This window comes from Condylura cristata, unplaced genomic scaffold (assembly GCF_000260355.1).
Source record: "Condylura cristata isolate star-nosed mole 26May11 unplaced genomic scaffold, ConCri1.0 scaffold00001, whole genome shotgun sequence".
Taxonomy (NCBI): domain Eukaryota; kingdom Metazoa; phylum Chordata; class Mammalia; order Eulipotyphla; family Talpidae; genus Condylura; species Condylura cristata.
The window spans coordinates 18,135,223-18,150,018 of record NW_004567102.1 but is presented as its reverse complement, the minus strand read 5'-3'; the positions used below and the strand labels follow the sequence as shown (position 1 = coordinate 18,150,018).

Sequence of the window (14,796 nt, the reverse complement as noted above, 5' to 3'; positions counted from 1 at the left end):
CACACACACACACACACACACACACACACACACACCCCTACTTGGATAATATTGCATTGCTATGAACAAACTAAAATCTGTGAAAAAGATTGATAAGCCACCTTGGTCAAATTCATTATTTAGGGATCACCCCTGTTCATATGGTGGTTCAGCAAAGGTTGATATTCTTTAAGTAATAGAAAGCTAAAGAAGACATTCTTTAGAATGCACAACATAAGCCACCCCCCAATTCAGCCTATGTATTTTTCAAACCTTGTATGGAATATCAAATAAAATAGAAACAAAGCAATTAGTTTTAATGTGGCAATTACTGTGAATCTCAACATAAAATATATCTTATAAATCAATATGCCCAGACTAAAGCATATTAAACCTTTATGATATTAGGCCAAAATATATAAACCTATATTTCATTAGTTTAGAGTATTCACTGAAATAATCTTTCATTCTTTTTTTTTTTACACACCACCATTTCTTTTACCCCCTGGATCCTTTCTCTCTTTCTCTTCTCTTATCCTGAAAAACATCAATGTCTGTTAGTTTGTTACTACTTGTTTTCTTAGCTCATCCACTTTTCTTCCTTATATTACTCATATTTGTGACATCATCCAACATGTGTCTTTACTGTTCTGACTTACTTATTGTGGCCTCTCTTCTGCCTAGGGTCTTCCATGCACTTTGTGTGTGTGTGTGTGTGTGTGAAAGAATTGGATATATAAAAATACCATAGAAGAAGCTAAAACATAAAAAAAAAAAAAAAAAAAACCTAAAAGAAACTGAATGACTCCCCTGAGACAATGACCTGCATCACAGCCAGCTGGGGATGCCCAGGTAGCCATGGACTAAATGGCTCATCCTTGAGCATCAGAGACTTAATCTTCTCAAGTTCATTCCCTTTTGCCATAAATGATAACATGTCACCTTTCTTATAGATGAATAGTATTCCATTGCATACACATAACACAATTTGTTTGTATGAGTCTATCACTTTTACCTTGTAATTTTTGCTTCCAAGATTGAATAACTGATTTGATTGATCAGACTGTCAAAGAAGGAGCTAGAATTTGAGGATCTGAACTTTTTTGGATATTTGAATCACCTGGGAAGATCTTAAATATTGCCAATGTCTAAACCTATTTCCAGAAGTTCTTAATTTAATTTGCCTGGAGTGCAATGCTTCCATTGGGGCTTTTGTAAGTTACCCCAGATCATAGCAATGTTCAGCCAGAGTTGAGAACCACAGAGCTAAATAAGTGGGCTTGCTGTTTTCAATTAGTTCTTTTAAAAGTGCCTTCGAAGTAACATAAGTTCTGAAAACTATGAACAAACCAATTCAGGTAAATCTGTTTGTAGTTAAATGAATTACCTTGGTAATATAAGAACCTAGTATCTATAAATAGCATAGCTGCATACAAGATGTGGGATGAAAACACAAAAGTTCTGACTTTATAAGAAAGAAAAAAAAAAACAGGGGAAATTCAAATATTCCAAAAGGTCCTTCCATGATTCTTTATTTGCACTGGTTTTGGTAACTAGAATGGTTTATTCATTAGTCATAAAGGCAGAATTGTTTTATTAAGTACTTTTTTTTTTCTTTGTTCATGTTTCACAGGTAAATAACAGCGCAATTAGGGAAAATCCTGGTCAGTGTTCAAAGTAAAACCACACTTAAGGAACTACAAAATCAAATTAAATTGCTCTAAAATGGGTCATTACTAAGACATAAAATACAACACAATGGAAGCATAAATATGGCACTTTTCTTAATTATTTACTTGTGTGATAATTAACTCACTGTCTCTTACAAACATTAAACTTCAGACCTTACCTTCTTTTATGGTGTTCTTACATATTCAACGTGTAAAGTTAAAGTCACTTTTGATAATTTTATTCACAATCTCAATTTTAAATTTGTCTTTTGAGTTGAGCTAATTGGTGAAAAAAAATATACAAATGCCACATCTACTGTCCTTTCTAGCAACACAGCCTTTCACGTTTCCTAAGATTCAGAAATTCTTAGTTCACATATTACTTGGGCTGATCATTTAAATAAACAACTGATGTTTTATTATAGTGTAGAAATACTCTTTTTGTGTAGATATAAGTCAAAGTCAAAACAATTATATTTGAAGGAATAAAAACATTTAATTATTTATTTTTTACATTTTTCTGAAATGTGCAAATGTATGCTACCATCCTGCCACTTTGGGGCATATGTATGTACATGTATGCATATATATACATGTGTGTGAACATACATGCATATATGTACGTACATAATTGTATATGTGCATATGTACATACATGTATGTCTATTTGTTCAATTTTTCATTATAAAAATTGCTATTATCACATTAAAAAATTAACACAATGGAAAACAAGTTAATATCCTTTATATGTAAAGGTAGTTTACATCTCAAGAAGTATTGCTATGGCAGCAAATAAATGCAACAACATGATACAAAAACAAACAGGCTAAAATGACAGAAAATATAGAATTTTCTAAATGCAAATAAGTGCAAAACACAACCCCCTTTGAAATTGTCAAATATTTAAAAATAGCACTCTGAAGGGGAGAAAAATATAGATAGTATAGATACTTGGATAGAGATCTTGATAAAGTAAGTTAGAGTGCCTGAGAGTATAGGCTCCAAACAGGGAGAACTAGATGCAGTTTGATGAGTAGTTACTTTCCAGTTATTTGGCCTTAGGAAATATTTGGCCATAGGAAATAAACCGATTTCTCTCAGTCTTAGTTTCACCATCTGTAAAATGGAAATAATAACTGTACCTGAATTTTTTGAAAATTAAATGAAATATGGAAAAGACATAACACTTTTAATATATAGTAATCTCTCAGAAAACTGACAGTTGTAACTCTAAGTTATGGCAAGAGTAGATGGAACTAGGTTTTACAACATGTGCCTGCAAGGGTAAATTGCTATAATTTTTCGAAAATTTAATTTGACTATAAGAATTTAAAGTGTTCCATAAGTTCATACTCATGGAGTCGTGAGTATGATTTTTAAAAATCAGAGACTTGGTTAAGGCGATAAATTCACACATTCATAATATACATTCATACTTTAGCAACAAATGTTATATGGGAAAGCCATATAGATAAATGATAGAGGTTTCAAACTGCAGAAGTCAGATTCTATATCATGAATTGAGATAAATATGTCTTAGCAAAATAAGACAGATTTATTTACTTATTTATTTATTTTTGGAATTTTTATTGTTTCTAATTATCTTCCATTACACTTGGTTTTTCTAAATTTGGAGGCTACAAAACTGAGATTCCCTTATTTGTGGGTGTGACTGAAATGAATGTGTGAGCTCACTCTTTCCTAAAGATAACCCCTTTATAAACTACTTCTTTTCCCTACTCACATTTACTACTTTTTCTGATGAAGAAAACATTCGGTTATTCTTTTTTTTTTTAAGATTTATTTATTTATTCATACAGAACTGGGGTACAAGCCAGAGAGAGATGCGGAGGGTGAGAGGATTCACCGGAGACAGAGCCGGGAGCAGAACAGGCAAATCTACGAATTACACTGCTGAGGGAGCAGCGGGCAGGTCAGGAGAGGTCTGCAGCGCCATGTGGATCTCTGGGGCAGGCAGGGATCGAACTCATAAGAAAGTGCCTTTAGGGTCTTAGTGCTTAACCCGCTGTGCCACCAGGGAGGGCTATTCAGTTATTCTTGCCCTTGATTAACACATCATTAATAATTTCTTTACATACTTTTCTTATCTCTGTTGTATAACTTTTATAATGGGAGGTTTTGATATTACATTTTTTTGCCCTTCAGCCCCCAAACTGTGAAAGTGGCCAAATAAGCACGAACAGAGTGACTGTGTCTGAGTTGGTTCTCCTTTGTCCTAGTGCTGCCTGTTAGATGCAAAATTCACTTGGGGGTGGGGGAGGGGCGGTTGTCAAGGTAGGTGCTCAGTGAGATAAACAGAATTGCTCCAGTGAGCTGAAATTGAGTGCTGAGCTCTCTAACTCAGATGATATACCACAAGTATTATGAAGCGTCCTCAGACCTTCTAGAGAAAAAAAAGACAAGTTTCATATTTGAATCTAAAAAGGAAATCACAAAGCCAGACAATCTGAGGAAAAGTTGGTTTGTGATCAAGGTGCTGTCCATAAGGGAAATTTTGTACCACTCTGCACACTGACAAATACCAAGAATTTACCTACTTAACTATCTTCAATTTCTGAACAATACAGAGTAGTCCAGGAAGTCCTTTCTTTAAAAAAAAAAAAAAAAAAAGCATGACTGGGGGCTTCCTTGGTGGCACAAGAGTTTAAGTCTCAGCATTATGAAGCTATTTGCAACCACAATAACCCTCCAATCACCACCAGAAATGTGACCCATGTGGCGCAACAGACCTAGTCTCTTTCACCCACTGCTCGCCCAGCAGTGTATTTCACTAGATCCACGTGTTCTGTTTCCCATTCTGTCTCAAGTGAATCATCTCACCACTCCTCCCCCCGCCTCCCCACACACACCTCTAGCCTGCACCCTAGTTCTTGTATGCATAAATAAATAAAACTTTAATAGAAAAAAAAACATGATTGGGTAGGTGTGATGTGGTAACATGTGCCTCAGGGTGTGATCCTGTATCTCTAAATCATACACAGTATTATACATTAATGTTGCCTCAATAAATAAATTATGCATGACTTTATACTTTTTTTTTATAAGTCTGGTTTATTTCTACACCCTGATATCATATGTAGATGGGTAACTTGATGTCCAACTGTATCTTGCATTTACCTCGTTGGAAGCAAGAGTTTCATGTTCAGGAATAGTCAACATTGGATGACTCAGCTTCACAAACAAGATGCCCGGGATGTGGTCAAAGGTAGAAGTGGGGAGAAATAAACATTTAGATCATTGAAATAGATAATTAAACAATGAAATAAGCATATGTTTGCTGATCATAGTAAATTCTATCAAGTATAAATATTAAAATTTGATTGTTATGAAATACTAAGGAACATATTCTTAACTCAAAAATGTTTGGCAGAATATGAATACTGAATATGTGACCACATCTTATTTATGTTTGTGTCCTACTCAATCACAACCTCTAACAGTGCTTGGCAAATAGCGCTGACAGGTATTAAATGTTTATTGATGGAATGCATTGTTAAAACACATTGACAAGCATCATAGTGAGAAAATAGAATTAGATTTACTTTTCAGTTTAGACAATATGCCTAAAATCGAAAATTCCCAAAGCAGGATATATCATGTTCAGATCCACAGTCAAAGCCAGTAGATCCATAGAAAGTCAAGCAAGGTACATTATTATAAATACTAATGCTCTCAATACACAGGACTTCATAAACCTTCATAATCATAAACCTTCATAAACAGTGCATGCTTACCAGGCAATGTTCTTATGGTGTAGTTTACAATAGAATGACACTTTAACTGAAGGGCATTTATTTTGCTTAACTAGGAATTTTTTTTATTGTGTGCATCTTCTGGCACTAGACACACAGTTAAACTTATTAAAATAGAAGGAAGTCATAGAAGAGGAGACAGAATATGAAGGACATATACAAAGAGAAGGAAAGAGAATTTGCAAAACAATTCTGTGTTATCTACCCCTCTTTTTTTAACTCTCTTCTCTCTCCAACTTTAGGGTATCTGTAATGTCTGATTAGCCAGGAATGTTCTCTATTTCTGCTATTGTCTTAAGAAAATCAAGGTCATGGAAATCACTAAACTTTTCTCACTTCAGTAAGGTACAGATTTGGCCAATTAATCAATTAAAAATATGAATTAGCTCCAAATACTCCAGGGCAATTTAGTGGATCCCAGCAATTTATTTAGCTGTGGTCTCACACTAAAAGACAGTAAAAGTGGAGGATGAGAAGGCGAAGAGGTCCTTCCTCATATTTCCTCAGGCAGATTTTAAAGAATGGAATTCTTAAAGCTATAGCCTCACAAAAACCGGTCATTACATCCTGTTCCCAACTATGAAATTCTTTGGTTATCATAATATCAGGACTCTCTCTAGCTGCTTGAGATCATGGCTTTAAATAAGAGGTGTGATTTTGTCCTACATCCAAGTAGAGATCTAAATGGCATTCCTGAAATCAGGCAAAGCGCTACTTCTCCTGTTCATCAGATTCCTCTGAGATCCTGAGTCTGGCTTAAGTTCCTACTCTGTGTATTGCTTCAAATTTCAGACACAGGTTGGTCTTAGAGACATCAGAATCTTTAGACTACCTAGGCTAAGTGGTTGATAATTATATTAATGATTATAGTGTGTACAAAGTCAAATTTTCATTCCCTTCATCTCTTAAAATAGGATAAATACCCTAAAATTTGAAAAAGTTGGAACATACCCAATAAAATATTCAACTGAGATTGAAAAAGCAATTGAGTACATAGCAATATATGTACTTTGACAACTTATCCCTTCTTTTCAATATAAGTATCTACTCATTTGAATTCATTTTATTTTAATTTCAAAAGCTTTGTGTTAATTACATAATCACCAAAAGAGAATAGAGATAACTAATTCTTTTAAACTGGCAATCCCTAAGTGATTTATATTTGACTTTGGAATGTTTTATTCTATTTATAATCTTTTACCATAGTATAACTATTATACCATTTATATTTTGTCCTATAATTTAAAAAAAATAAAATTTTCTATTAAAATCTTGTGAAAATTGATGGATTTATCATAAGAATTTATTATGTAACTACATGATACATTATTATATGTATTAGCTGATTTACTTTTCACATGTGAGGTGAGTGCTAATATTATTCAATTTTACAGATAAAGAAATTAAAGCACTGAGACACCATAACTTATTCACAAGTGATAAGTACCAGAGCCATGACCAAAACCCAGGGTGATAGCCTTCAGAAACTTTTTCAAACCCACTGTGAAGTGGTGATATGCCACTGGGAAGATGTTGCAGGACAGTGAGGGGAAGACACAAGAAGGAAGTTGTACCATTTTGCCAAAAAAAAAAAAAAAAAAGTAGTGAAGGCAAGAATGTCCCATTCACAGGAAGCAGTTCAGAGGTGGTTACTGTAGCTCTGAAAGGTTAGATGGGAGACACAATACAATGGAGCTTATATCAGGTGATGGGCCTGGACTTCATTCTCTGGGAAGCAGGAAGTCACTGAAGGACTTTAAGCAAGAAAGGGGCATGTGCAATCAGATTTTCAAATCAAACAATATTACTGTGATGTGCAAAATATGGATGGCAAGGGACAGCTGGAGGCTATTTAAGGAGAGAGAGAGAGAGAGAGAGAATGAAGAATAAATAGGAAGCTTTAAATTAAAGCATTATCTTGAAATTGAAGACTTGAGTTTTTCTCAGTGACTTTTGGATTCCTACTCTCTAGGATGACTGAAAAATAGACACACTGTTTATTTTGTTGATTGGGGGAGAAAATTTAGGAAATAATGGAGATAAATAAATAAATGTCAACATCTCTGCTGAATACTGAGATTTAGCAATGGATGAAAGCTAGAGATGTTTTGAGTGGATAAGGCATAGTATAAAAATCCTCTCACAGCCAGGATGGAAAGAATGAGTGAAAAGCACAAATGAATTCCATCTAGGCGAGTGGCCCACTAGCCAAAGAAAATACAAATACTGAACGACAGAGAGCCACCCAAGCTTCTTTACTAAGTGGTAAGTTTTCTAGAGAAAACTTACTATTTTTTTATAAAAAAAATTTTCTATTTTTTGATCAAGATTACTATTTTTTATCAAAAAAAGTAAAAACTTGGGAAAAATTCTAATTTTATTATCAGAGCACCAAGAAGAACTAATGTGATGAAAGGCTCAGGTGAAATAAGAAAAACCAAAATTTTATCCTGGGTGCAAACACTAGTCCGATGTGTAACTGATTAATTAGACCTTTGCTCACCCACCATTATGGGCTAATCAGCAAGTGGTATTTGGGAAAAAAAAAAAATATTCAGTTAGCTTTTATACACTCTTGCTTCTAGCTGCCACCAAAATAATAAAAAGCTTTGTGACTAGTTCATTACCAATAGGGGACATACTTATAAATGTCACTCATTTTTCACTCCATATAACTGATAAGGGACTGATTACAAAGATATACAAAAAACTCATACAACTCAACAAAAACAAAGTAAACAACCCAGCCAAGAAATAAGCAGAAGAATTTATAATATACTTTTCCAAAGAGGAAATGCAAATGACCCACAGGCATATGAACAAATATTCAACATCCCTCAAAATCAAGGAAATGCAAATCAAAACCACAATGAGATATCACCATACACCAGTAAAAATGGTACATATCAAAAAACTAGCAACAAAAAATGTTGGTGAGGATGTGGCAAAAAAGGAACTCTCCTACACTAGTGGTAGTAAAAACTACTATTAAAAGCTGTATGGAGTTTCCTCAGACTACTAAAAATGGACCTACCATATGACACTGCAATTCTTCTTCTCAGGATCTACCCAAAGGACACAAACTCAGTGATTCAAAAGAATACATGCACCCCTATGCTTATTGCAGTACTATTTATAATAGGTAAAACATGGAAACAAACCAAATGCCCCAAAATAGAGGACTGGATCAAAAAGATGGTATATATACACAATGGAATCCTATTCAGCAACCATTAAAGATAATCGCACACCTTTTGCAGCAACATGGGTGGAACTAGAAAAAATTATACTCAGTGAAATAAGTCAGAAGGGAAAGAGAAAAATATTGGATGGTTTCAATTATAGGAGGAATAAAGGGGAACCAAATAAGGCATCAGAGAAAAAAATTAATAACAATAAAGAATGTAACACAACAAAACAAAAATAAACAGACCTCTATAAACCAGAGACATTCAGCAGGGGAGGAAGAGGAAGAGGGAACAGAACAAGAGAGGTGAACAGAACAGGGAATTGATAGTGGAAATTCTATGGGGCCTACATCTGAGATAAGAACGCAAACACTGGTTAAAAAATAAACAATGATGTAATATATATATATATATATATATATATATATGTAAAGACATAAAATAAATGTCACTGCTTCTCTCAAAGGTAACATGAAGGTCTCTCACAGACAGATGAATTTCCCTCAAACCAACTGTAGTAACAAGAACATCATTTCTAACAGAGATCAGATTTTCATAGCAAAAAAAAATCACTGTGATTGATGTGAAAAATATGGATGATGAGTGAGAGCTTTAGACTATTTAAGACTATAATGTATATATGACATATGATTCATGTAGCTAGAGAAACCAAAAAAGAAAATATGCAAAACAGTTAAAGCACGTAATTATGTTTTTAACCTACCTGAGAAATAGAATTCAATTTTCTAGCTTTCGTGAAACTACTCTCCCTTCTGTGAGAAGATGAAGTAGGTTTTCTTATTTGCCATAAATTATGGCAAGGAAGTGTAAGGAATGTTAATGCTTGAAAATCGCCACAGGTGCTACACATGTTAGTCAGAATTTACTTCTTTGGAATTGCTTTTTGCTGAGCAGCATCCTTATAGAAACTTCTTTAAGCTCACTTGTTTTCAGAAAGCTATAGCTTCTACTTCTGTCTTCCCACCTAGAATTGTGAACTAATTCAGCTGGAGTTCTTAAGAACATCTCTCAAAAAACAGACATGATAAAATAGTGTGTTCTATAAGTCTAATGTTATGAGGCCAGAAGCTATTGGAAAGCATGTGGATAACGGTAAATTTGTCTTTAGGTTTTCTCTGCCTGATCTAAGACCCCCTCAGGGCAGAATGCACACTAAGTACTTACTGATTAAACAAATGAAATGAAGAATAAATAATATACAAAAAGAATTTTCAGACTTGCAAAATAATTGCAAGTGAGCAATTAGGAAGTGTTTACTGCATTTCCAAAAATGTACTTGACATGAGAGTGTATATCCTAGAGACCTTTGGACTAGAACATGTGCGTTCTGTTTGATTCTTAGATTTTTTTTTTGCGTACAAAATTATTGAATCTAGCTGCCCATGTCTGAGTTTATAACTTCATGTGCAGGTTTAATATTGTTTCTCTTGAACTCATCAGGGGTCTTACAATACTAGACTGGCAATCATCTAGATTGATACAGCAATCTTCCCCTTTCAATGAAGTTTAAGGTCTCTATGTCAACATAGTACCCATCACTCCCACAAAGAAGAGGTTGAAGGTTTGAGGTCAGCAATTTTCATTTATAAATAAATGAAGCTCTACCTGGTAAAACAAAAATTTGAGTATTTATTTCCTAATTTATAATATATCTGAGTGCCCAGAAGTACCTGGGGAAATTTAATACATTTCTGTTTCAAACAGTAAGTCCACAGGATGCTCACAGGATGCCAGTACTGCCTCTGGTTGATTGGTGAAGCCATTGGTGACATTTTTTCTATGAACTGCTGGAATTAATGTCTTAAAATATTTATCTAGTCACTGCTATAATTAACTATGTGCAAAATGACCTAAACAATTAAGCTATACTGCAGTTGTATAATTAAATAATTTATCACAGATGTTTTTCATTAAGTAGCTGCTATGGTGCCAGGCATTTTGTAGATGTGAGGAAGATAATACTTAACAGATAGATACTGTCTTTGCCCTTGGAGACTATAGTGGGAGAGAGAGATATTCGTTATGTAATCAGGATACAGAGAAATAGGCACAAAATAATGTGTTATGAAGTAAAGTTCGGAGTATTACGGGGCCCAGAACAGATAATGCTGACCTAGTCTAGAAAGGATGAAGGAACCTCTTCCCAAGGGACTGAAATCAAAACTAAGTTCTTCTGGTAGGATAAAAGGAATCAAAGAATTCTGTGGGGTCAGCAGCTGAAACAAAGTTGCTTAGAATTAGGCTTATTAGAAGATAGAAGATTCAAAGAATTGGGGCAAAATGTGTGAGTGAGAGAATGCCAGGAAGTGCAGGCAGAGAACAACTGTGCAGGGATTTTGCCCAAAACAAATGCATTACAGAAACAAAGGAACAAGCTCTTGAAAACATTCTAAATGAATGGAAGCTGTAAAATATGAATTTACATCATTTTCCAAAAACACTGCAAGCTGAAAACAGGATCCAAACAGTTGGACACCAAACATGAGTTGAGCAAACTGATTCTATTGCTCAAGACTCTTTTCCTGGGACAAAGCAGGGGTGCGCTCTGAGATTTCCTTTATAGAGGCACTACGTGATGCTGACTGGGGGGGAAAGTGGCTTTCAATAACCATCAGAACCACACCGCTGTTACCAGAAATAAATTTATTCAAAAGCCCTCAGTTTTGTATCTGCATTTGCCTGTAACTTTTTTTTTATTTATACAGAACTGGGGTACAGGCCAGACATGTGGAGGGTGAGAGGATTCACCAGGAACAGAGTGGGGAGCAGAACAGGCAGATCAACGAAGTACACTGCTGAGGGGAGCAGCGGGCGGACCAGGAGAGGTCTGCCGCGCCATGTGGTCACCTCCGGGGCAGGCGGGGATCCAACTCATAAGAAAGTGGCTTAAGCTTCTCAGTGCTGTGCTGTAACCCGCTGCGCCACCAGGGAGGGCCTGCCTGTAACTTTTAAAGTTACATGAAGACATCGATTGTTTAAATATTCGCGTTTGGAATTTAAAGGCACTGCATCTATTTTTTGATGATCCTCAAAGGTTTCTGTGCCACTAACTCACTAAGTCTCTATGTGGCCTAGAGAATATCCTTTGGATTTTGGGCTTCAGTTTCTTCATCATTAAAACCTGGGTCCTAACTAGATAAATTCTAGCTCCTTTTTTGCTTAGGTAATTCAATGATTAGTGATGGCCAAGCAAAATTATGTTGGTTGATAAATGATACTGTCTCAGAAAAATAGGTTCTCCCTCTTTGGAATCTCGGGGAATGAGTCCAGGTAAGGTAAAAGTGTCTATATCAGTGGTATAATTGAATTCCCCACATAATCTTATCTGGCATTCTTATAATATGTTGCCAACCTATTATATGTATACCACTTGTTCCTTGTGTGAGCTTTTATTAACACTGCTAAGATTCACAATATTCTTTCCATAACCCTGAGTATTTATGTATTCTTACATGGGAACTGGTGTATGTTAAATGTTTTATAAACCAACAGAAAAGTCATTGTGGCGAGCTCGTCACTAGTATCATTAGATTGGAGCCTAGGTTCTAGTAAAGCCTAATTGCCAGTCTAATACCCCATTAAAAGAAAAAGAAGGCCCTCCCTGGTGGCGCAGCGGGTTAAAGCACAGCACTGAGAATCTGAAGCCACTTCCGCATGAGTTTGATTCCCGCCTGCCGCCTGCCCTGGAGGAGACCACATGGCGAGCCAGACCTCTCCTGACCCGCCCGCTGCTTCCCTCAGCAGTGTACTTCGTAGATCTGCCTGTTCTGCTCCCCACTCTGTCTCTGGTGAAGCCTCTCACCGCCCCTGAGCCTCTGGCCTGTACCCCAGTTCTGTATGCACAAATAAATAAATAAATCTTTAAAAAAAAAAAAGAAATTTTCTTCTCTGATCCATTTAATACATTTTTTGAAATCTGATTGAAAATTTCCAAGTTATACTATTTTAACTCCTGGTTTTTCCTCTTGCAATCCAAGGAGCACAAACACAGGTGATGTAAGAATTCTCTCTTTCAAAGATCACTCTCTAAAAGATAGCATAAAAACAATACTTCTCTCGCTCTTTCCATTACTGTAACTTCAGCCTGTCTTGAAAACCAATGCCACATTGCTCTGTTTACTAACATTTTTCATCTAGAGCTCTTTTTCAACCAGAAAAGTACTTCCCTAAGGGGATTAACAAAACCATTCACTTCCCAGGTTGTAATGAAAAGGGAGCAAATCTGTATTTCTACACCATTCCAGCCTCGAAATAATTTCCAGAAACGAAAGTGGAGTTGACAAACAACATATTTGCTTTATTTTCTCTGTCCTTTAAGGGCACAATTAGTTATTTAGTTCTACAGCCGTGACATCATTTTCAATTGTTTTCAATATCATGCTAACCCTTGTACAATCATAAACCAATAGTCTCTTCACAGAAGATAGCACTGGTGGGATTTTTTTCTCCTTCAGTTCCTTCTCTACTATAGAAATTAAAGGACATTAGACATTTTATTGCAATGTAACATATTCTAGGAAATAAACATCTCTGCATGAAGATTTAATTGCTAAATATTTTTCAATTCTTACCCTGCCTCAATCCCATGCCAGCTGTGCCTAGTTAAAAAACACAAAGTTACAAGAAAACCATTCCAGAATGCAGGAAAATATCAACAGAGACATCGCAAAAATTTCTAAGAGTATTTTTTAAGAGGCAGAACAGGCCTGGGGTCCATCCCTGCCCTCTCCACTCCATTCTGAACCAGACCCCACTCAGCTGTTTCTTAACACTACATTCCCAGCATCATCTTTGAGAATGTGAGAATGACAGGGAAAGGCTATGTGAGGAATTAGGGAGCAGATGAACAGAGCACTGTGCGCCTACAGAACTGAAGGGCTTCAGTGCCTGCCAACTCTCTGCCCTGGGACCCCAGGCCTTGCCGCTGCGCCTCGTTCCAAACTACATTTCAGACTGATGTAAACTCTTTCTAACAATCTTACCATATCTGTTATATACCTTTAAGTTGTCACTACAACTCCTGACCCTATCAGTCCTGCCCAGTTATATCATGCTGCCAGCCACTGCATTTGGTCTTAGATTGCAGCCATTCTGAGGGATTACAATAGCCTTAGTTCCCTGAGTTGTGTTAGTCTAAGATTCCCATCTGGAGAATCTGTCTTCTTTTACTCTCAGCTGTGTTTCTTCTAGAGCCGCATCCTAACAGCCATGGTAGTGGTTTATTCAAACTTAAAACCGTAAGTTAAGAATGGTGCTCCCTGACTGCTAAGAAGTTCATAGATGAACTCTATCTATTACATTAGCAAGTTTCAACCACTTCAAAGAAAGAAAATATTTAGATTAAGATGCTTCTAATACTACCACATTTGCCTAATTTTGTATCATGTAGAATTTGATAAACTATTAAAATGTCATTCAAATATGGAAGCATAAAGTATAGCCTCAATATTCTAGGCCTCAGAATACTTGCCAGTAAAAGACTCACTTTAAAAAGATTATTGGATCAAGGACTCAAATAAAAAAGGAAATAAATTCAGGGGATGCAGCAATAAATATAAGAAGGTAGAGTAATAAAACACTCTGAGTAAGTATGTCATTGCCATTCAAAAAAAAAGGTCATGAAAGATTCTGGAGCAAAAAGAAGAAAATTATAGCTTAACATGTCAGAAATTAAAATCTTAAATTAGGTAATATCAACATGATGCGATATAATAGAAGGGGCCAAGTGGATATATCTTAAGAGGATGCTATTTATACTGGTAGGGTATATAATTATGAAGTCGGGTCCTAAGGTTAGGGCAATTATAACAACAAAATAGAATGAGTTAATTTTGAAATAGTCAATTTAAACCATATCACTTGAATGGAAAACTGGAAAGAAGAGACAGGTAATTACAGTAATGGAAAATGGAAAATAATGTGTCAGTATTAAGTCATCTATGATGTAATTTGGTACATTAAAATAAGTCCCTCCAGATCAAAATAGAGCAAGATCAGAGAATATGTAGTCAAACATGAACATCTGTGAAAGTTGAAAATAAAAGAGGAAAATATTTATCTGTCCAATATGAACCAAAATAAAAATGGGAATAGCAAATGGAATTCAAGGAAAAATGAATAAGGGACAATAAAAGATATTACACATTAGTTTAAAAATTTAAAAAA

At 35.4% G+C, this 14,796-nt stretch overlaps 1 protein-coding gene across 2 annotated transcripts in view; it reads right to left on the bottom strand.

Annotated features, from left to right (window-relative positions):
• Nucleotides 1-14,796, bottom strand: part of MLIP (muscular LMNA-interacting protein) — a 124,766-nt gene that overhangs the window by 6,465 nt on the left and 103,505 nt on the right. For both annotated transcript variants that reach the window (XM_012722763.1, XM_012722760.1), the window contains one exon: nucleotides 4,788-4,841. In XM_012722763.1, the coding sequence (XP_012578217.1) occupies nucleotides 4,788-4,841 (54 nt within the window). The remainder of the gene's footprint in view (nucleotides 1-4,787; nucleotides 4,842-14,796) is intronic.